This window comes from Neofelis nebulosa, chromosome 16 (assembly GCF_028018385.1).
Source record: "Neofelis nebulosa isolate mNeoNeb1 chromosome 16, mNeoNeb1.pri, whole genome shotgun sequence".
Lineage (NCBI taxonomy): Eukaryota > Metazoa > Chordata > Mammalia > Carnivora > Felidae > Neofelis > Neofelis nebulosa.
In genome coordinates, this window is record NC_080797.1 from 49,904,671 (window position 1) to 49,929,405 (window position 24,735).

The 24,735-nt window shown below is 34.4% G+C and overlaps 1 protein-coding gene across 1 annotated transcript in view; it reads right to left on the reverse strand.

Moving 5' to 3' along the window:
- BCAS3 (BCAS3 microtubule associated cell migration factor) overlaps positions 1 to 24,735 on the reverse strand; it is a 619,018-nt gene that overhangs the window by 294,145 nt on the left and 300,138 nt on the right. The window contains exons 19-22 of the mRNA XM_058702849.1: positions 23,413 to 23,457; positions 15,380 to 15,504; positions 13,229 to 13,394; positions 11,194 to 11,294 (exon numbers count right to left, since the gene is read on the reverse strand). Coding sequence (XP_058558832.1) covers positions 11,194 to 11,294; positions 13,229 to 13,394; positions 15,380 to 15,504; positions 23,413 to 23,457 — 437 coding nt within the window. The remainder of the gene's footprint in view (positions 1 to 11,193; positions 11,295 to 13,228; positions 13,395 to 15,379; positions 15,505 to 23,412; positions 23,458 to 24,735) is intronic.

The following is a 24,735-nucleotide window of genomic DNA, read 5'->3' on the forward strand; positions in this document are numbered from 1 at the left end:
AACCAATCAGAATCAGTGTCCTATCCTAGTCAAATCTACCAATCCACTGATAATAAATAGTAATAGTGTCAATGAAAAGGAATGTATACTCTAACCTGTACCTGAAAAAAGGAAGTCATGAAACAACCTAACGAACACTAAGATACTAGTATCACTTACAATTCTGTAAAATAAGGACATTTAAAAATACAAAACAAGGGGGGCATCTGGGTGGCTCAGTCAGTTAAGCATCCGACTTCAGCTCAGGTCATGATCTCACAGCTTGTGAGTTCAAGCCCCGTGTTGGGCTCTGTGCTGACAGCTCAGAGCCTGGAACCTGCTTGTGATTCTGTGTCTCCCTCTCTCTCTGCCCCTCCCCACTCATGCTGTGTCTCTCTTCTTCAAAAATAAATAAACATTAAAAAAAATTAACAACAAAAAATAAAAATACAAAACAGCCCTTTAAAAAAAAACTTTCCTTTTGTTTCGTTTCAAATTTAAGGACAATTAAGACAGGAAAGTGGACTGACATGTAAACTATTTTTTTCCCCAAATGGTAAATGCTCAAGCAAATGACAGGAATGCTAAGGTTCACTTCAGAATGGAGTATATAGGTCATTACATCGTAACAAACAGGGCTTCTGGTTGAAACATCTCGACAATAAATCAGCAGTGACAGAAAAACCAAAGGAAATATTCCATAAATGTGAAGCTCTACATAAAGATATGGGTATCAATAAGAAGTATATCTCCCAGAGATACAAAGAGAAAGAAGAAGGAAAAAGGGTAATCTAATCTATTCAATCCATAATTTATCAAGTTTGCAGATTGCTGATGGCAGTTTCCTTTAACTATTCAACATCTTTACATTGAAGAAAAGGTATTTAATTTCATAGTGTTACCCAAGTTATACAACATATATGGCCAAATTTGGGGTCAATATATATTAAACTTGAGGTCTCTTGAAGAAAAACACTCATCTCACTAAAATTATCTATGGAAGGACATGTCAAGTTGATAAAATTAAGTATAAATAAGAGAAATCATCAAATACAATTCAGTCTGAAGTGGTTTCTTAACTACCTCAGATATTCAGACCTGGATAGAGCAGTATGACACACCCAAGGACCAACAATAGACTATAAATACTCTTTAAATAAGTCCTACATTACAAGTTTCCTCTACAAGAGAAAAACATTTCTTTCTTCCCCTTCCACCCTACCCACTCTTGGGCAAATATTTATTATGGACAATGCAAGGAAATATTGTTGAGTACCTCCATCATACTTGGTACATACCACAGAAGCAATGCAATCCAGGATGTTAAGTTAAATCCAATGTCACATTCAAAAGAGAGTAGCTCAGAAAAGCACTGCATATTTAATTGCTTTTCCGAGGCACTGACAATGACCATAGGAGATAAGACCAGTGATTTTTTTCCTTTTTGTATCAATATGTTCAAAATATATCACCACTGTATTGTAAAACCAATAAAACAATAGGATAGTAAAATTCTAAAATAACTTCATTCTGAAGTCAAAAGTATGACTTTATATTACAAGGGAAAATATTTGCTATTTCTATTCTCATGGTTATAGCTGGTAGGACAGCAGTACAAAATCTGTTGGGAATCAGATCTCTAGATTCTAATCTTAAATACACTGTTGACTTGTGATTTTTATACTTTTATATGTAACATAAATCTCAATACTATTTTCAGGTACTATCTCCTTCATTATATATAAAGACTAAAATAAAAGTGCTACTGAAGTGTAAGTGATTAGTAAAGCAATAACATGTTTTGAAACCATACATACCAAGAGAGAGCCTAGCTATTCAAAAGAAACTCAGAACTTAGTTCTCTTTAGTATAATAAAAAACTAAGATTTCTGTCAAAGCAACACTATTCCTTGAAAGTAATGCTCCAGTTGGAGCTCTTAGAGTGATTTTTAGAGTGAATACCACCTTCTTACATGTTGTACTATCTAGAGAATCACAATGCAACCTTATTGCTTCTTTCTACACTCTTGCTGGGATAAGATTATTTCATAGAAAGTGTACCTGCATTACCAATTACATCCCAAAAAAACCCCACACACAAAAAAAAAAAAACAAAGAAACAAAACAAAACAAAACTCAGAAGGGAGCTGCAACCTGTAAACACACATATGGAAGTTTTGGGGTTATTTCTAAAAGCCTACTGAACATTACCACAGGTACCAATACAGAAGCCACAATGCAATCACCAATTCTCTTTCCTACTCTAGACAACATAGTTCGGTTAATGTTGCAATGAATGGCATAAGCTATTGCCCAAGCCAGTCATCCTTTCCTCCTCATTTTTCTTCAGTCACCTCACATAGTTCTAAATCCTAGAGATTTAACCTCCTCAGCCACTTCTCTCCAGCCCCACTAATAACTAACTTCTTTTTTCTTTGAACTTTTGTACCAATTAATTCATGCTATCAACATAGCACTTATCACAATGTGCTATAGTCACTCACATATATCTTTCTTATTTGCGTTTATGTTAGAGGCAAAAAGTAAAAAGAGTCAGAAGTAAAACTGCAGGAGTGGTGTAATGCAAGATAATAATTAAGATAATACACAGGTTTCAAGCAACTGAAGCTTAAAAAATAATTATGATCATACATTACCACTACTGGCCACATAAGAGAGACTTGATTTTCATTATCTCCTAAAACAACTAAATTAGGCCTAAGCAAAAGGCAATTTGGAACCCTCCATATTAAAGCTTAAGAATAGGCATAGAAAGAATCACATTTATTACAAGTAATATGAATGCATCCTAGGAGTAAAGAACAATCCACCACTTAACAACATGAAACTGAAAATGCCCAGCATCTTATCAAAAATCATTAGGGATATAAAGAAGCAAGAAAACACACCCCAGACCTAGGAGAACAATCAATCAATAGAAAAACCTCCAAGAAACACCATAGTGGTAAAAGGAAATAGAACCCTGGGATTCTAGAAGAGCTATTATAAAACAAATGTTCCATATGTTCAAACACACACATGATGAGGAAAGAAATGAAAGATATAAAAAAGATCCAAATGGGACTGCCAGTGATGAAAAATATGATACCTGAAATTTTAAAAATATGTTGAATGAAATTAACAGCAGATTAGGCCAAGTAGAGTAGAAGACCTAATGTATTTAAATATGTAGAGGGGCACCTGGGTAGCTCAGTCAGTTGAATGTCCAACTCTTCATTTTGGCTCAGGTCATGATCTCATGGTTTGTGAGATCAAGCCCTGTGTTGGGCTCTGCACTGGTGGTGTGGAGCCTGCTTGGGATTCTCTCTCACTCTCTCTCTGCCTTTCCCCCTGCCAGCATGCATGTACACACTCTCTCAAAATAAACTTTTTAAAAGAGGTAGAATACTATACGAAATCAGAGAGAAAAAGAAAGAATTTTTAAAAATGAAAAAAATTTAGTAAGCTGGGAAAATATCAGGTGGTCAACATACATATAACTGGAGTCACAAAAGGAGAGAAGGGAAGTGACAGAAAAAAATATTTGAACACATGATTCCATAAAAGTGTTCAAATTTCACAAAAACTATAAATTCACAAATCCAAGAATCTCATAAACCCCAAGCAGAAGAAAACCACCCCATGACATCATAGTTTAATTGATTTTTCCTGTTTTTTTCTATATTTTCTATTTCTTCTACTGTTTTTGTTTTCTATTTCACTGATTTCCATTCTGATCTTCATCATGTTCTTTCTTTTGCCTCAATTTATTCTACTTTTTCTAGTTTCTGAATGTGGAAGCTGAGGCCATTGCTTTCAGAACTTTCTCTTTCATAACATTAGGCATTATTTAGTCCTATAAATTTGCTCTTGAAAACTGAGGTAGTGCCACCCCATGCATTTTTTTCTATTTTTCTTTAAAGTGTTTATTTTGAAATGATTATAGATTCATGAGAAGCTGCAAAATAATATAGAGTAGTCTTCTGTATAGCCTTCACCTGGTTTCAAAACCAGTAAATTGCTATTGGTACAATCCACAGACCTTATGCAGATTTCATGAGTTTTGTATATTCAGTTTTACATACACTCATTTTGTGTAAGGGCATGTATATGTTTGTGTAGAGTTCTATCAAATTCTGCCATGTGTTAATTTGTGTGACCTCTACTACAATCAAGATACAGAACTATGCCATCACTACAAAGATCGACCTAACCCTTTACAGTCATGTTCAATATCTTCCCTTCTATTTTGTCTCTAAGGCCTGGTCAACACTAATCTGTTATTCATTTCTAGAATTCTGTCATTTTGAGAATGTTATATAAATGAATTCTTTTTTTTCTCTTGGTGCTTTTAAGATCTGTAGTAAGCAAACTTCTGAGACTGGCTTTCTCACTTGGCATAATGTCCTCGAGATTCAGCCAATTTGTTGCATATATTTACACTTCAATCCACTTTTTTTTTTTCTTGAATAGTATTCTAAGATATGGATCTTTTCTGTTGTAATTTTCATTCAGTTTAAAATAATTTCTAATTTCCCTTTTGATTTCCTCTTTGAACCATGTATTATTTCGAAGTATGTTGTTTAGTTTCCAAATATTTCTGGATTTTCCAGAGATCTGTTATTCATTTCTTATTTAATTCTATTGTGATCAGAGAATATATACTTTGTATGACTTGAAAGTTTTTCAATTTATTGAGACTTGTTTAACGGCTCAGAATATGGTCTATCCTGGTCATTGCTGTGCACTTGAAAAGAATGTGTATCGTACTTTGTTGGATGAAGTATTTCATGTAGTTTGATATTAATGTAGTAACTCAGGGTTTCAAGTATGTTTCTCCTAAGCAGAATATAGTTGGGGCTTATTTTTTTATCCAATTTTAAAAACTGATTTTTTATTACAACATTTAGACCATTTATACCTCATATAAGTACTGATATGCTTAGGGTTACATCATCATGCTTATCTATTTTTATTTCCTTTATTTCCTTTTATTTTCTTTCTTGGTGTAGGTTGCTTTTGGTTTCATTATATACATCACATGCATTTCATTATATACATTATATAAATTTAATTATATACATCAAAGTTTGCTTTCAAGTGATATTATACCACTCAAATATGCTATAAAAGCCTTAGAATAGCTCCATTTCCCACACTCCTGGCCTCAATGCTACTGTTGTCATACATTTACACACACACACACACACACACACACACACACACAAAGACTACAATACATTATGTGTGTGTGTATTTTAAAGACTACAATACATTGATACTATTTTGGGGTTAACAGTAAATTTTAAAGAGACATAAATCATTACCCCAAAACCATGCATATTTTGTGTTTTAACCACATTCAGTGTTCTTCACTCCTTTCCATCTAGTATCATTTTTCTTCTGCAACTTCCTTTAACATTCCATACAGAACATATCTATGGCTGATCATTTTTTGAATTTTTTGTATATCTGAAAAATGTTTATTTTGCCTTCCTTTTGAAGGATCTTTTTGGGTAAGGGGGACAGAATTCTAGGTTAACAGTTGCTTCCTTTCAGTACTTAAATCTGCCATTCTTATCATTTTTGTCTAGGTATGTAACATCTTTTTTTTTTCTTCAGCTGCTTTTAGACTTTTCTCTTTCTAAATGATTTTGAGCAATTTGATTATAATGTACTTTTTGGTATGGTTTTCTTCAAGATTCTTGTGCTTGAGATTTATTGACCTTCTCAGATCTGTGAATTTATAATTTATATCAGATCTGGACATTTTTTGACTATTTCTCTTGTCATACAACCCCTCCTTCAGGGACTCTGCTTTCAAGTGCAGGTTATCCTACAGCTCAGTGAAACTGTTTAAAATACTGTTTTTACTGTGTTTCATTTTGGACAATTTGTCTTGGTCTATCTTCAAGTTCACTAGTATTTTCTTCCATGATTTCTAATTTATCTTCAATCTTATCCAGTACAACTTTCACATGTAGGCTTTCTTATCTAGCACTTTGATTTGAGTCTTTAAAATTTCCCATGTCTCTGCTTAACTTTTCAAACATATGGAACACAGTTGCAATCACTCTTTTAGAGTCACTATTCCTGACCCTGTGTGAGCTGTAGGCACTGTGCCCTCTAGGACTCTCTGGTGGTTGTTTCCTTGGCTTCTGGTGGTTTCCTACAACCACCAATACTGTGTAGAATACTAGAGAAGGACCCTCTGCAGATGTTCAGAGTTCACATTCTGTGCAGATCCATTCTCTCTGATGGCTTAATACAGAAAATTCTAGTTAGGAGTTAGCAAACAGTAAATAGGTAGTGCTTTGTGGGTCATTATTACTCAACTCTCTGGTTATAATTTTTAGGTGGCCAGAGACAACATATAAATGAAATGGTATGGCTGTTACAGGTAAACTTTATTTATGATAATAGCTCATAATACTTTGCTGGTAGATGCTCTTCCTTGGTCTTACTGGACTCTCAGCTCTGTGTCCTCTCTCTGTATTTCACATGGATCCCCCCTCCCCCCCCCCCCCCCCCCCCACTGCAGCACAGCCCAGAAACTCTTTCAAGGCAATAAATGGAGGCAGTTGTAAGGCTTGCATCGTTTGTTTCCCATCTCTCAGAAACCACTGTCTTTCTCTTTTTAAAATGTTTATTCACTTTTTGAGAGACAGAGTATGAGCAGAGCAGGGGCAGAGAGAGAAGGAGACACAGAATCTGAAACAGGCTCCAGGCTCTGAGCTGTTAGCACAGAGCCCAATGCGGGGCTCAAACTCACAAACTGTGAGATCATGACCTGAGCCGAAGTTGGACGCTTAACCGACTGAGCCACCCAGGCACCCCAGGAACCACTGTCTTTCAATACCTGGTATTCAGTAACTTGAAAACAGTTGTTTTATATATTCTGTTTTTTGTTGTTGTTTCAGGAAGAATGGTACAACCCAAATGGAACTTTGAGAAATACCCAATAAAAACATTATTTTCACACATGTAAAATTTTAAATCCAATTGAAACATATATATCTAAAGTATATATCATATGTTTTAACCATTTTCTGTGTTTCTCATTCCTTTCCATATGGTCAAAAGTTCTCTCCACCTTTCCTATAATGCTTGTAAAGGTAGAGGAAAACAATTATATCCCAAATAAAACAAAGAGAGGTTCTATGGATCCCAGTTACCTTTCTATTGTGTATCAAGGCTATGTTTCTGTTGAATGATCTCCTGTTCCCATTTAACCAGGAAAATTCAATAAGCTTACGGAGGAACTTCTCACATACCCATGGATTATCTCAGAAAGAAGTTCAAAGTCTGACCTCCCCCCAATAAAGCTAGTTAATGTCAGCAACTTAAAAATACTGCTGCTGCCAAATTACCTGAAAGAAAAGGAGGAAACATTATTTTTCCCCTAAATAAAACTTTCCCAAATCAACTCAGTAAGTCCTATCTTTAATTTATAATTTGGGAAGCACTGAAGCAGACTAAAGAAAAAGCTATTGTCTATTTTGGGGTCATATTCAAAGCAAGATGATATTTGTTAGTCTCTTCTAATGCTTATCTTTGTTTTTGGCAAAGTAATGCACTGAAATAAAGTGCTTATTTCAGAAAAGGTAACTACAGTATGCAATTTTTTTGAAGGGAGAAAATTTTTTTTGTGTTAACACAAAAATTACTAATTTCCTCTGCTATAATCTTTTTATAAACTGTTCCCAAGATTTCTTATGACCAAAGCAAAACATTTTTTTCATATTAGATTCTTGACTTTTACCTTTACTGAGCCATACTGCAAGATTAGATTACCAACTGTACATTCATTTTACACATTTAAATTAATCAGTGTACTCAAACAATTTGAATTTGCTGATATTTGACTTCTGTTTTACTTACTCAAAATGGTAATTTCCTATGGTTCAACCTAATAACAAAGAAGACATCTCCACCTCTGTAGAGTAAGGAGCATTCTGGTATGATTCAATTTCTGATAGACCAAAATACCTCAATTTTGCATCATTCCCATTCAATTAATACAGGTGGGAAATGTGACTACAGTTAAGAACACAGCATTTGGAGTTTTTGCTTCCTTCAGTTCAATGTTAGGTGAGAAGTCTTTAGTGTTCCAGGCAGGTTTCTCTTCTCCTCCCCCATCAGTCACCCTTTTGCCACATATGCAGAACTTTGTTTATCAACTAGCAGTGTACTTATTATGATTACAGGGCTGGAAGGGGAGTGGGGATTCCTTGCTAAACATCCTGCTCTCCTACTCTCTTCTCCCTGAGACAAAGTCTCTTTCCCATTTCCATTTACATCATACTTTGTCTACTATTATTATAATTTCCGGAGTTTGTACAAGTCTGCTTCACTTGATTCACAGATCCAAATACAACAAAGAAAATGCGTGTAACATCTGAGACGTTTGCAGTAGAGTTTTCCTCCAAATGGTTATATCTGAAAATACTTTGAGTAATATGTTTATCAATTTTTCAAGTTGGCAAATAAGAGGTAATTTCCAATATGGTTAGGTAAAACAAAAGCTTCCCAGCATCAGGTATGGTATCCTTGTGTTTTAAAAGGTCACAACATCTTCTCAAATGGTTTCAGTAAGAGGAATTGGAGAGAAAGCAAGAGGGTAATAAGAATGTCTTCTTAATGAGGCTCTAACTTGCATAAAGGAGCCAACAGATGGGCAGGTAAAGACATTCTCTCTAAACTGGCTCCAGCATTGCTTTTACCAATTGTTATTTCAGGCTTTTATTCCTCTGACGCCGATGTCCATCTTTTGCATATTTAATTGCTTCAGTCCTGTAATACATGGGCATGTCCAAGGACTCTCAATCAAACAGACTTTCTTTGTGTAAGAAAACAGGACTTTAAAATCAAGCTAATTCTGTGTCCCTACCATCAATGTAAAGAAGTAGTATAATAATTATTACAAAAATACTTATCTCCTAGGTGTTTTTATACCCTATTAAATTATATCTACAGTGACATTTCACAAAATCAGAGAAAACAAATTAGTTATATTCACCATTTGGAAAACAGATATTACAACATGGCCAGTACTGCATAGTCAGAATAGGTATTTCATTATTAACTCTCTGAAGTCTATTATTTGGAATTCAGTACTTTTGAGACAAGAAACAAAGATAAAGAGTGGTGCTTAAACTGTTTTACAGTTTTTACAGAACTTCAGCATCCCTTCATTGACCATAATAACACCTTTATTAAGAGCAAGTGTTGTTATTAATATTTTATACTTATCAAATTATTGAGAGGTGGTTTGGTACTGGAACTCGGGCCTTTTTATCCTTGGCCTAAGCTAGTCCATCTGGAATGGTCTAACATGAAATGCATTTATATTACATATTTTAACTAGAAACTGTAGAATCATCAGTGACTACTTTCTTACAAATTATCTCTAATTCTTTTCTATTCCAACTCTGCAACATCTCACAGGTTTGTCCTGTCTTCTCTGTAATACAGACATAATTAAAGCCATCTCACCTTGCTCCAGGGTTACCGAGCCTCCACACCCCTCCCCTCCTCTGAACCTCCCATTACAACACTGCCAGAGCGATCTTTCTAAAATGCAGTTCTGATGGTGTCATTCCAACGCTTGAAAACATTTGGTGGTTTGCTACTGCCTATAGTGGTAGTTCTTAAACTGTGCACCTGGGGATCTCTGTAACTCGAAGAATTAGACAAAGGTGTTTACAGCTGTTAAAATCAAGTAATGTCAATCAGCTTAATTTGCCAGGACACAAAAATCAAGGGACAGAGCTGCATTTGGTTTATGCCCCTATCTTTGTCTTATATATCTGGGACTTGTTACTATTTGTCTATGGAACACAATAAATAACAAAATATCAGAATAACAAAACAAAGAAAACCATTATTAATTCTGAGTCAACTCTTCTTAATTCAACACTATTTTCACCACTGTTGAGAGGCAGGGAGAAAATGTTCTCCTGATTTTCATGTGATATTATACAAATTACATTTTTTTCCCAATTCAAATGATAAAAATTAAATACATGCTTCAATAACCTAGAACCTAACAACTTTTATATCTTCTGCTTCTTGAACCTGAAAATGACTTACCACACCCCCCTGTGAGGGCTTTAGCAACTAAAGTCATTGCCCTCACAGTTCACTAATATACCCATCTCATTTTATTTTACTTCTTTATTAAATGCCTGTCTCCTGCGTTAGTGAAGCAACATATTCTTCATGTTAAATCACAAGTGCCTGACACATAGAAGTCACTCAGTAAATACATGCTGGAAGAATCAGTGAGTTCAATTTTATAAGAGAGCAAGGCTGCCAACTATTTGTTACAATTATGGAGTTTCAGAAATTTCAAGGAAAGTCAGTAAATTTTCTGTTTCCAGTGTAATATGTAACACATTATAAACATAAAATAGAATAGTTTTAGAATTATTTTACTTCATGCTGCATAAAACAGCCAGGCAAGATAGTAAGTTCAATACAACAAAACTCCATTAAAAGCATGTCAATGTTGATTCTTTAGGAAGTTTCTTAAAAATACAGTGCTCATAGCCATCAAGTGAAATTAAGGATCCAGTCAATTCTAAAAAATTAAGTTATAATTGTAAAGAATTTTTAATTCTATGAACATAAACTGGATAATAAATACTAAACTGTCTTTCTATGTCTCCCCTGCAAAAAACGCTGTTTCCAGTTCACTGTACATTTTTCCCTTACGCGAAAAAAGACCGTGGATCAATCTCTATAAATGTTAGGGCTTAGATATGAAAGTAAACAAATAAATACCCCATGGAGTTGCAATCATTGCTTCATCGTTCCAAGTAAAATCCTACAAAAAGAAAAACCTGCTGATACTTTCACGGTGAGAAGTGCTTTTTTTTTCATGTCAGAAACAGATACCAAGTTTTATGAGGTTTATTATATCCTAGTAACCTAATTAAAAAAATAAAAACTCTGGAGACCATCAGATATACCCCCCATGAACTTATATAATTGCAGGAGTATATCTCATGGCCAAGTAATATGAATAGAGGCATACTTAATGTGTGCTAAAGCTTATGGTTTACTTTTATATTAAATTTCTTATTTGCCTCAATCTGATTGTTTACAGCCTATGGGCCAGTGGTCATATGCATGGCTGCATTAAAAGTCAGCATTTTAAGATGAAATCTCAAAATACTGTATGGAAAATAAAAAACAATGAGAACTACTTACGGCCAGCAAGCAGGAACTGATAATACTGGACTGCATCGGCAGCGAGGAGCAGAGGGTGGTTTGCATTAAATGGTGGTTGCAATTCATTCCATTGAGGAGTTCTAAGGAAACAGCAGAAGAATATTAATATTTAAGCTTAATAGATGAGATGTAAATCACCATCACTGTCACCACTTATAGACACTGATATAAACTCACACTATCTTTGCAATCATTAAAATGAACTTGTTGGAGTGCTGAAACCTGAAATACAAGGCCATCTGCTTAAAAAGAATAAAAAGGTGGCAGGGAGTCATACAGTTAAGTAGAGCTGATATTAGTTTAATGGCAGAAGACCTACTAACAGCATAGACAAGACATTCAAAGCACTGGACAGAGAGGGAGTGTAGAATTCAAATGTCAAAACTAAGTAGTTCTAATTTTACTTCATTTTGGACAACTGTTAGAGCTCACTATTCAGAATATGTGTATATTTTAAGATAAAATAAAGCAGGTAAAGTGGTTTTTAAAAAACACCATGCAGTTAAATTAATGGTTGACTTATTACAGACTTAATTAGTATTTGAGTTCCAAAATAAGCCACTTATTTCAACGATAGTGCAGTAATTTTAATTAGATCTGCCTGCTCCTAAATAGCTTGATAAATAAGATATTGATCAGATCAATCTAGTCCAGTAAAGTCGTAGTAAGAATGCTGGAGCCTCCCAAAATCAATATAAGAATATTTTAAATGTCAAAAGGAGAGGCTTATTTTCAGATCCATTTTTGTCTGTTTCCTTCCGTACCTGTCAGGACAAATTTTTTTCTGCCTCTTCTGTACCACTGTACACTAAATTGAACAGGTATTATTCTAGATTTTATTTCTCCCTCTTTAATACTTGCTTATAAAGATTCTAATGATCACGTACTTTTTAGAAGGACTCTGACTCTTAATAAACATTTCTACAGTGCTTAGCCATTATATCCTGGGGAATCACTTTAAAAGGAAACCTTCCAATCTATTTATATTAGTTTCCAGTCCCCTTAATGGCTGTTCCAATGTACTCTCTATTTTCAGTGAACATGAGAATGGAAACAGAGGAAGCATAAAGCTCTATCTGTGAGAAAGAAAACAACCTAAGTCCTAGAAAACATAACACAAAGATGCAAGGACAAAGTAATTCAAAAGGTGGCATACAGTAAAGACAACTGAAAGCATATGATCACACAAAAATTCGTATGTGAATGTTCTTAGCAGCATAATTCATGACAACTAAAAAGCAGAAATGTCATCAACTGATGGATAAACAAAATGTTTAAACAAATGGATACAAAATGTGGTATATCCATGCAGTGGACTATTATTTGGCCATAAAGAGGAATGACACATGTTACAACATGGATGGACCTTGAAAACATTATGCTAAATGAATAAAGCCAAATGTAAAAGGTCACATTTTGTATGATTCCATTTATATGGAATGTCCATAGTGGGGAAATCCAAAGAGAAAGTAAATTGTGATTGTCTAGAGCTGAAGGGTTGGGGCAAAGTGGGGAGTGACCGCTAATGGGTACAGAGTTTCTTTTTGGAGGTGATGAAAATTGATTGTGGTGATGGGTACACTACTGTAGGGAAACCTACTGAAAATTCAGTTTAAATGGATTGTATGTACATTATATCTCAAAAAAGGAATTACTGATAAATGCAACAGCAGAGATGGATCAAAATAATTTTGCTGGGTGAAAAGCAGTAAGACAAAAAAGAGTACACACACTATGATTCCATTTATATAAAATTCTAGAAATTATAAACTAATCTCTAGTTGCAGAGAGCGGTGATTGCCTGGGGTTCAGTGGGTGAGGTAGGGATAAAGAGGGGCAGGAGGGAAAGACAACAAAGAGGCAAAAGAAAACATTTGGGGGCAATGGATATTTTATAATGTTAATTATGGTGCCAGTTTCACAGACGTATACATATGTCAACTTTATCAAACTGTACATTTTTAATATTTTATACTTCAATAAAGCCACTAAAACAATGGAAGGAGGTACTAACCTAACCAGAGTCCAGCTGGCTCGAGGTGATGTCATCACTTCCAGTGGGGTGTCATCACTAATCTTGGGGGCAGTGCTGAGTGGTCGTGGCTCCATCATGTGCTCCACTAAGGTCCCATAGCAGCTAATAATGTAGAGAGATTCAACGACAACTTGTTTGGACTGATCTACAAACAGAAAAAGGGAACCTGGTTGTGTGATAATGGCATAAAAGTAGCACAGCATAAATTTTATAAGTTACTGACCTTTCAGAGGCTGAAAGAGACCTTTCTGAGGCTGTTGAGAGAAAATACAGCAGGAAATTTTTTACATGGTGCCTGCTCCCTGCCTAAAGGTTGCCTCTTGGAAGTAGATGCTAATGAATATGAGAATCTCTGTGCTATCAAAATATTTTTAAATCTTAAGCAATTAATTTCAAGAATGTTGAAAATATACCAAAATTCTAATACAGTGAAACAATATTTCAGTTTTTTGTATTTGTCTGCAATGTAATTTGTTCCACATTACAAAAAATGAATGACATCAGGTGGGACAGGGAAGGACTGACTGGAAAGGAACATTGTATGGACTAAGATTTAGTTACAAGGGATGTACTAACTCAACTGCATGAGAGGCTCTCTGTATGCCTAAATTAGCCTAACTTCTCCTCTACTTTCTCTCAGAAAACTTTGTCTTTTAAATCTGGATTAAAATCAACAAATGAAAAACATGCAAGTCCTCCCCCTCCCCCCAAATCCTCTTTCTTCTTTCCTCTCCATGGGATCACTGGCCCCTATAGTAAATGAAGACCACTCATACTTTAAGGTCAGGTGCTGAATATGGATTTAATCAAATGACTTTATAAGGAGTACACATGTCCTCACGACCAAAACAGGTTTAGTCCTCTATCTTGGGTTTTACAGTAAACCTAGGAGCATATAAAATCACTCATGAATGCTGGGTGGGTCACCTTATCTCCATGCCAGAGGAATCAATTACAGCTGATTTGAGAAAATGGCTAACGACCAGTCAGTCAGACATAAAGGAGTAGTAAGTTAAAAGGGTAATTAGAACAGAAGGGAGAAGCATTTGAAATCGAGTTTCACGGAGGGTTTTAACTAGTAACAAAAAGTCATTTTGATAGCATCATTAAAACTAAGGAGGTAACAAAAAAATAAAGATGGGATAAGAAAATGGAAGGCCTGCATACTTTACTGTATCCTTTCCCACTTAGGCAAGAAACCTGCTGTGCCTGAGATCCTATTTCCAAGGAAAGGGTCACAGAAAGGCGATAACAAGGGAGAGGGCTGATGTCTGACTGCCAGTATTAAGTGTAAAGCAGAGCCATTTTGCCAAGAACAATACAGCCTGTGGAACACGGCAGAAAAGTGCCTCGCTAACAACTCAGTTTCTGACCTACTTTAATAGTGCTAAAATAATAAAGACAAAGTCTTAACACTCAACATTAAATACCTGTTCCATGAATGCAGGCACTCTTCTACACAAGAAGGAATAATACACTAAAACTATAATTATATAAATTTTAGGTACTGATCTTGGTGACTGAAGTAGGGATAAAAAAAAAAACTATATAAATTCAAAGAAGCAATGGTTACTGTAAAAGAGGACTCCTATTTCTGAGTGGGAGACTCTTTTTATCTTAATTTATAACACGACAAAGTTGTTGGTAGTTTTTGGTTTGTTTTTTAAAGTCAAGACTGAGCTTTAGAAAACCTGGGTTCAAACTCTGATACTATCACCTCCTAACTGGTGCCTTCAGCTAAGACATTTAAACTCGCTGATCTCAAGCTCTTTGTCTCTAAAACAGGGATAACAAGGGTTTTCCTTTCCACACCTCAGAGGCAATGTAATGAAATTAGCTTGTCAAAAATGTAATGGAAAAAAAATGTATAATGGTATGGAATTAACAATGTTGAAGACACTGGTAGACTGTGGCCAACAAAACAAAATACAAACATTCAGATGGGCTAAAAGTTTATTTCACATTTATAGTGAGAGGATAGCCTTTCTCCTCCATGAGGCTTGAGTAGTTGAGGATGGATATGCTAACTGAATGGAAAATGGATTTAGAGAATACTGGGTCCAAGATTATTCAAGGAGAACCACTATGAATTTTACTAAAGGCAAATTTAAGCATCAGTAAACTACATACCTTTTTCCCTTTTCAGACCTGCATTATTTGCAAACCACGATCTGGACGTCCCAAACATTGCAGCCACGCAAAATTCTCCGCCCATTGATTTGCTGGGTGAAATTTGTGGAGGTGGTTTAACTTTGCTTAAAAAATAAAATTATAGTAAGAAAATTACCATGATGGAATCACAGACCTCAAGACAGTGACATATTTTCTTCAAAATTCTACCCTAAGTATTCAAACCCTTCAATGTGGACATGCATTTTGCCTTAAGTGATAATTGGCAGCGTGAGATTGCGTTCTGCAGTAAAAGTAAAATTAGTTCAAAATTCCAAAGTATTATGAGAATAGTAACTTATAAAAATGATAAAAATTAACTCCTTGACTTATGTGCTGGTGAAATCCAACTCATTTCTTTTCAGATGAATGACATTTGTCTGGAGATTTTAAAGAACAATAGAATCAACATAAACATCTCACAATAATAAAATAGTTTATCATTTCATTTTGATATATAAGATGTGGGATTGACACATCATGTGTGGAAATAACGAGATGATACAGTTGAAAGCACACACCATGTGTGAAAATAACGAGATGATACAGAATGAAACCCTGCAAATGGTCTCAGCCACAATGCTATGCACGGTGAGAAAATGAATGGGAAGATCCAGTGCTCTAGGGCAATATTCACTGATCTGCCTATTTGTTGTTTATTTTTTCTTCAAGGGTCTGTGAAAATGATGTGTCTGTTTTTGTTCTGTTCTTCACATATTTGAGGACACATTAAGTAACTGATGTAACTACCATAAAAAAGTACTTGCTTTCTTGTTTTCTCCAATTTAGCTTTCATACCATCAACTTCTAATATCAACCTTTCATCTTCTGTGACTCTTTTGGCTTGGCAAAGACTTCCTCAAAACTCACTGACAATCCTGCTGACCACCTCAGATAAACAATGGTAAGGTTTTCTCTAATTCATACACCAGAAAATAGCCTTGCTGCATATTGGTCAAGATCACAGCCCAGCTGGGACACCAGAGCTCTGATGTTCCTACTCTGCTAGTCAGTCTCCAATGTCAAATAACATTATTTCTACCTTCTTTTGTTCACTATCCTCTATCTCTTTATCTTTTAATAAAGTATGATTAGGTAGAGAAAGATTGGGTTTTGGAGTCAGGAAGAAACCTGGATACTGCCACTTATTAGCTGGGTGATTTTGGTTAAGGTATTTAACTTCTTAGAGTTCAGACTACTAATATGTAAAATACAAATAGTAATGCCTACATCATACGGTTATTTTAAGCGTTTTTTTTTATTGTATTTGTTCTCTAAGTTTGTTCCCTGGCTAGTAGTACCACCTGAGAACTTCTTAGGTATGCAAATATTCATCAAGCCACACCCCAACTCTGAGGGTGGGGCTAATAATCTGTGCTTTTTTTTTTTTAATAATCTTTTTTTTTTTTTTTTTAAACAAGCCCTCCAGGAGATTCCAGTGCATGTTCAGGTTTAAGAACTGCTATATTAGGAAAAGTACATAAAGCAATCAGGGCAGTGCCTTCCCATATTATGGTACTCAACAAGCCCCTCCCATATTATGGTAGTCAACAATGTTAACTGTCTTCTATATGGCACACAGCCTTAACCTAATTTTCAAAAACATCAGACTGTGCTTTGGTTATCTCAGTTTCCAGGTCCACATGACACTTGAAATAGGCTTCCGCATATTTTATTTCCCCAGCCTTCAGCTCTGACATCTTCCTGCTAGGGAAAGCAAAAAGCTTGGATCAGAGGCAACTGTGATTGGTCTTTTTGGTCTCTCCCTTTGTACCAAATCTATGGTAATGCACATTGTCATATATGAAAAGGCCTCTTCTTTCCATCATTTACATTTCTTAATCACTTCACATCATCACCCATAAAAATCATACCAGTCACAGTCAGACTTCCACTGACAGGGGATAAAGACATGTTTTTTTGTTGTTTTTTTTTTAATTTTCTGTGAGGAAATGAATCTGGTTCTACAAACAGTTTCACAACTTCCTTGTTGCATTTGCCACAACTACAATAATCTACCAACAGGAAAGAAGACACCAGCCCACCCCCTGCTCCACCCCGACCTACACCAGAACAAACATGTACCTTTCCTCCATATCTGGGTAACCAACATCAGCTTATCCCTTCTGGTTATGATGCTCTCTGCTGGAATACCTTAGAGTCCAAATTCTACTTCAAAGCCTTTATTTCCATCACTGAACTGCTATCAAGTTCAGTGCAAGTTATCAGAGCAAGTAAGTTCCTATAACCAGCATCTTTTAGTTCCTCTGGTCATTTTTAACCCTTAAGAGTTTGGGGAGGTTGGAAGAGAGGAGGAGAGAAAAAAAAATTCCATAATTTGTTGAAAGGTGTTTCCAATTATGTGACTATGTGTTTTTACTAGAATCACCATCAGGGAACAATAATACTACAATGTACAAATAAGCTTTCACAGGGACAAATTCAAAGCTCTTTGCAAATTACTGGATGCTATTTTTGTTTTGTTTTTTTTAAGCATGTGGTAAGCAACAAGATAGAATACAAGTGAACAGCATGACACTTCTTAAGAGAGGCTATGGTACAGATAAAATGTGCCTACTGAACAGACTTAAAAAATAGTTGCTATCAGGCCAGATAGTTACCTTCACAACACAGTAATAAAGAGTAGAAATATGGTAGGATATCAACTTAATCTTTGGCCATGCAAAAATATATTCTGTGTGTGTTTTTTAGCTTATTGTCTATTCAGTCCATGACAAAAGCTAAAACTTCTTACGCTTCCATAATATTACACATAACTCAGCAGCTCAGCACACAACTAAAAAGCATCAACATGGTATTATCTTACACAAACTCATCTGCTGCAGAGAGTAAGTATCTTATGATAAAAGTATGCTTAAAATTATGTAAAGAATCATCATTTTAAGTTTTAGACCTTATTTCTTCTTTTTCTTCTGATAGGGTCTTAATAAATCATATTAGTAAAAGTTTTTGTTAAATAAGTGATTAAAAGAGTTTTTATCCCTGAGAATAACTTGCTACCTTGTACATGGTATAGTGCTGTGTACTGGGGATAGAGCATATTTGGTGTATATATTCATAGCAAGTCATTTCTATCATCAATCTATATTTGGAATGACTGTGGTATTTAACAAAACAACATAAAAACATGCATGTGTCTAGAAGACTTTCAGAAAAATTAAAAGGAGAAATAATTTGAAGAAAAGGTTACTATTAAGAAAGTATTCCTACCTAAAGGGAGAAAATTTAATTTTGACTAACTTTGCTCTTTATCCTAAGTTTTAAAAAGACCAACACCAGGAATTTTGGATGGAAGCAGAAATGAACTTTTCCAAAACGACCCAGAATATTTCTATTGCAAAATAACGTTCTGTTGGCAGAAAAATAAAACACTGAAAAGTGAAACATACGTGGAATGAACAAAAGATAAAAGTATTAGTCTTGTAAATCATGTTCACTTTATATTGGTGACCCAACCGTTTTAGAAAAGTATTCCATTACTACCTTTTTTTTTTCTTTCTTCCTCTCAACCTCTCCCTTTATTCTGGGAAAAGGACTTAATAAATCCCATTACAAAACATTTGCAAGTTTGGGGTGCCTGGGTGGCTCAGTCGGTTGAGCGTCCAACTTCAGCTCAGGTCACGATCTCGCGGTCCGTGAGTTCGAGCCGCGCGTCAGGCTCTGGGCTGATGGCTCGGAGCCTGGAGCCTGCTTCCGATTCTGTGTCTCCCTCTCTCTGCCCCTCCCCCATTCATGCTCTGTCTCTCTCTGTCTCAAAAATAAATAAATGTTAAAAAAAAAAAAAATTAAAAAAAAACAACAAAAAAACATTTGCAAGTTTAAAAAGAATACCTCTGGGTGTTTGAAGCCTTCCTTCATTTATTTATCAATGTATTAAATTGTCTTGATATAAAAAATAAAATTTCAATGTATATGGTGTCCAGAAATTCAATTGTGTTGGTTATGGTTTAAATCAGAAAAAAGCATTCTGATAGAGCTTATGATGGACTCCTTTCTACTGGGAACTCTTGCTCTTTACTCTCCTGAGCCCATCATAAATAACATGTTCAAAAATTAAAAGTAGAATTTGGCTTAATTTGTGTGCAGTATGTAAAAGAAAAATGAAGTAAATTCAACTTTCACCATATCGGGCACAATAATGATCATAGAATATCATATTTGCTAAATTTTATACAAGAAAACAACATAATAAAAAGTAAAATAAACATACAAAGAAACAAAAAACCAAAACAAATAAGGTACTAAATTTAAAACTCTGGAGTTTACCTTTTTGTCACTCCTTTTTGAGAGACTTAACCATCTAACTGTTAAGTGAGAATCATTTTCACTGCCATCAGAAGTTCTAGGGACATTAACACTATGACATCTTCCAAAATACTTATAGAGACTACTGAAGTTACCCATTGGCTTTTACTGTATTATATAATCCAATCAGATTAACATATTGAATTTCTCTTGCCTTTTTTGTTTCTCCACACCCTACTGCAAAGAGGAAAAAAAAAAAAGCAAACTAATAATATCTGCTTTAAAATTACAGAAAAATTATGTCCATCTGGATAAATCTACTATGTCCCATAGAACAGGGCACAAATGGAGTATCTGCGGAAGGCATGAAAAGCAGCAATGACGTTCTGTGCCTTGGTTAGAAGGACACAAGCATGGAAAGAGCTAAATTGAGATAGAAGCACCGTTTCTTTCCTTTTCTAGAACATAAGGGTACACTCGATATTCCAGTTTAAATGTTGGACACAACATTGCTGTAAGAATTACAAGTGGTATGGTGTCTTTGTAGATAAGAAGAAAAATCTTTCTTTATATTCTTCGCTGTGATTGAACTTTTAAAAGGAATTTAGAAGTTTTCTCTCACTCTCAACTTTATTTTCTAAAAGAAGAACTAAGAGGGAAACTGAAAGTATTTTATTTCAAATAAAGATATTAATAATATACCTAAAATTATTCTATCACAAGTTATTCTTAAAGCTCTAACAGATTCATGTAAACTTAACAAATAAGAAGATTCTCCCCTCCATGTAAATCTTTCCTTTCAAAAACGAATTTCTAATATTTTAAAGATTCTCAAAAGAACAAGATTAGTTTAAATAAAGTATTTATATATAAATTGAATATTCTCAGGCAGCACTAATTAAAATTTAAATATAGTTTGATATGTAAGTTTTAATTCTTCTTTAACTTAACCTTATATAATACAAATACAGGTTATGAGTATGGGATATATCCAAATGGGCTACTTTTGTCCACACTACTATGTATATATTTTTTCTTGTGATAAGCAATTCAAAAATACCAGCAGTTTAAACATAATACTACACGTACATTAGAAGCTCAATAAATACTTGTTACTTATTTGTAATACTGAAAGCAAAATCCATTTTTAACAATTCACAATGACTATTTCTCTTAAAATTTCTATATTAAAGAAGTATTATATGTGTGATTCTTTTCTAGTATTTTATACAGTCATTCAAACTCATATATCCTGGAGGATGTACAATCCCCAGAGTGTAGAAGATGGCTAAAATGTCGAAGACGGCCTATATAACTTTCCAACAAGTTTATTTTGTTATCAAAAGGAAAGACATTATTTTAAACTGACTCACTGCAACTGCATGAATAAAAACAAACCAGTTTATCAAAGAATGAAGAATTAGCAGAAACTGTGATCTATCAAAAGCAAAATCTTAGCTAAATACAAAGGTTGCAACTTGAAAGTAATAAAAAAAATTGTATGAAGCGTTCATTACATTTTAAGAGGAACTATAAAAATTTCATATTCTTCCAAAACACAAATGTTAACCTGCAACTGGAAGTACTATAAAAATATTTGTTTGGCATAACGTTTTATTTCGGAACTGTAAATAAAAACATCCTCCGGTTGAATGCTAAATAGCATGGAAAAACAGCAAAAACTGTTAAAACAAAGAAGCTCTTATAAACAAGCTAGAAGTTGTCAAATTTATATTCATTTTGCTGCCTTAATTTGAGGTTTCATTAAGATCTTAATGGGAAAAACATGCACCACTAGTGAAGGAACGTATTTTAAAGGAGGATCTTTTAGGCCAGTATAAGTGACTAAAAACGAGTTTCTTGTGAGCTAACGATGGCATCAAACAAACCACAAAGCAGTCTTCTAAAAGACAGGCAATGATTTAAAAGTCTACTATATTTCATATATCCCTTTCTTTAATCTGGCTCTTTTAATCTTCTTTCAACCTCAAATCATTTCTGGTTGACAAGTGCTTTTGCTTAAATTTGAGGAGCATATAAGCCGGTGAAGGAATGGAGTTTTCTTATTTAACATACAACATTTGTTACTCCATCTTTATTTACTTCCATGCTAAAACTTCAATCTTTATTAACATACTAAAACTCTTTTCTTTGTACTTAGAATGAGAAATTTATCCTAAGATGGAATCTAATTCTAAGTTTAGTCTACAAAGGAAATCTGTCATATGTTGAATCTAGCATTTAAAAACTGCTCACTATAAGTTCCTAAGTAAGATCCATGTATCTTATTTGTTTGGGGATGAAATCTGGTTAACAAAAAGAATGAAGATGGACTTGCAGGGAATTTTTATGCACTTATACCCTGAATTTCTTTAAAATAGTTTCACAATCTGTGTCCTAATTTTGATGCTGCATTTCAAGGAGGAAGTCTTTATGATTTGTCACCCTGTTCTAATATGATAATAAAATTTTCAGATGTTCCTGTGGCAAATGAACACTGAAATTAGTTTGCATTACATTAGAGTGTACCTGAAAGAACTACGGCAGTTTCTTTTTATTCAGGAGAAAAATCATTGGCAGGCTTTTCCCTAGGATAATGGGACAGTATGAACAATTCCCAGGAACAGTTATAAGAACTACACACACACGTGCAAAACTCTCTCAAGTATTCTGACTACATTTATAAAACTGATATACCTTATATTGCCCCAGTCCTTCCGGCTCACTTAACTCTTAAAAGCAAAAAAAAAAAAAAAGTATGATCTAATTCAAAGAAGCTTCTTTTCAAAAATGGTATTTTTCCCTTTAACAACATAGTAGTAGAAGCAGCTAACATTTACTGATCTCTTACTATGTGCCACTTAAAAGATAAAGAAACTGAGAAACAGGAAGGTTTTAGAAAATTACGCACGATCATATAGGTAGTAAGTGTGTGAACTGGGGTTTAGGACCTGGACAGTCTGATTCTGGAGGCCTAACTTTTAACCAGAATATTAAATATACCAGGCTCTAAATTCATTCTACTTCACATCTTTACATGAAAGTATTACATATGCTCTGTTTCTTTTCTATGACTCTCGTGTCTAAGACTGACAAAGTTATATTTTAGGCATTATTATATGCGAATTTAGTAAATAAATAAGTTATAGTGAGTAGGTGCTAATAACTCAAAATAATAAATTATTTAGGGGTTTTTATGTGAATCACAAATTTCTTCATCATGTAGGCCCTTAAATACTTAAACTCTTCAAAACAGAACTGACCCTATTCCTTTGGTACCAAATAAAATGCAGTAAAAATTTATAGGCTATTTTTAGTATACCTTAAATATCTTTATATTTCAAAATAAATCCTATCTTCAAATGTTCAGCACGATACATAAGGCGCTTTTATCACTATACTACTCAAAGCTTTAAACTCTGTTGTTAGCCTTGTCTTATAACATACACTAGCATTAGGAGAAAATCCTAATTTCTTATTTTTAAATATTAGTCTGTGATTGTTTTATTTGACTCTTCAAGAAATTAAGTGAAACCAAAAACAAAAAAAAACAAAAACCTGCTCTTTTAAAGCTTAAATATCAACATTCATGTCCCATCGATAAATTGTTCAGTTATGTGCATCTATCTGTGATCAGGCCATGCAACTGAAGACAAAAGTACGAAACAGAGTTACTTTTTGAGAGTACAGCAAATGAATTAGGCATGCGGGACTGAACTGGGACTCACCATGGAGCTTTTATGGAAAAACACCCCGCTCCAAACAGATAAGGCCTTCATGGAAAAGGGGGGAAAACGCACAAAAAATTAGAGGAAAACTCATTTCACATTAACAAATACATGTATATCATACTGTTATCGAGTATGGATAAAATAACTGAAAAAATTAGTAATCATTTGCAATTCTGCTGTAGATACTAATGAGTCTGATATAACCAATAAACAGAATGACGTGAAATAACAAGTCCCTTAATTTTCATAGGATTAGCGATTTCAAAATGGTCTATTTCTCCCCCTTTTCTGGAGTACCCCTGTATGGTTCCTAAGGTAAAATAAAATAAATTTCACTTCTGAGGCCCTTAAAACAAAGTACAAGTTAAGTGGAATAATCAGATAGAAGAGTGGAATCAGGAGCAACAGATGTGTGGTTGTCTGACACAAAATGTTTAAAATCAGCTAGAGAGAACTCAATAAAAAATTGATAAGCATTATTTGCTCTTCACTGATTGCATTCTCAGAGCCACAGAAAGAAAGTATGTATTTTCTAGGCTACTTATTTAAAGTAAATTGAACTGTGCATTGCTGTCCAAAGGAACAAACACTAAATATAAGTAGTATGATTTATTTCCATGTAGGGTCACATTCCCAGAAGTTAGCATTTCTCTTAATAGTGATAGAGATTGGCTTCTTCTACCCAGCCTGCATTGGGTTAGGTTTGAATACTGTAAAGCCACAATTGTTTATTTTAAATACAACTGGGGATACAAAGTCCAATTTCATTGTTACACATACTCATTAATATTCTGTTCACAGGCATTTCAGACATGCTACACATATTTGCATACAAAGAAGATTGGCTGATTTAACTATATCCAAAAAAAAATGTTGCTGTAATATCTGACATTTGGAAGTAAGACATAAATTGAGAAAGAAAGCACACTGGCAAAACCTGGATATTCTTCTTCAACTTTGGTGTTAAGAACATTATAAAAATAAAAATTTCTGCCAAATGATTAGCATTAATCTGCCTGTGAATTGAGTTTCACAAAAAGAAACTTGGGTAAAATGTTTTCACAACACTGAGTACAATTCTCAGGACTGATGCACAGAAGAAACAAAGAGGAGAACAGAAAGGTAAGTATCTCTGATTAGAGATACTAATCAGAGAAAAGTGAGTTGGAAGAACTGAGATATCAAAGAGAAAGAAAAGAAACTTTAGAAATGGTGTCAATCCAAAGTAAATCTCTCTCATAGTTAATAAGACACAACCAAAAGATATGATGTCATTATCCACATTAAAACGTTGGATTTTCAAACTTTTTTAACTGAGAC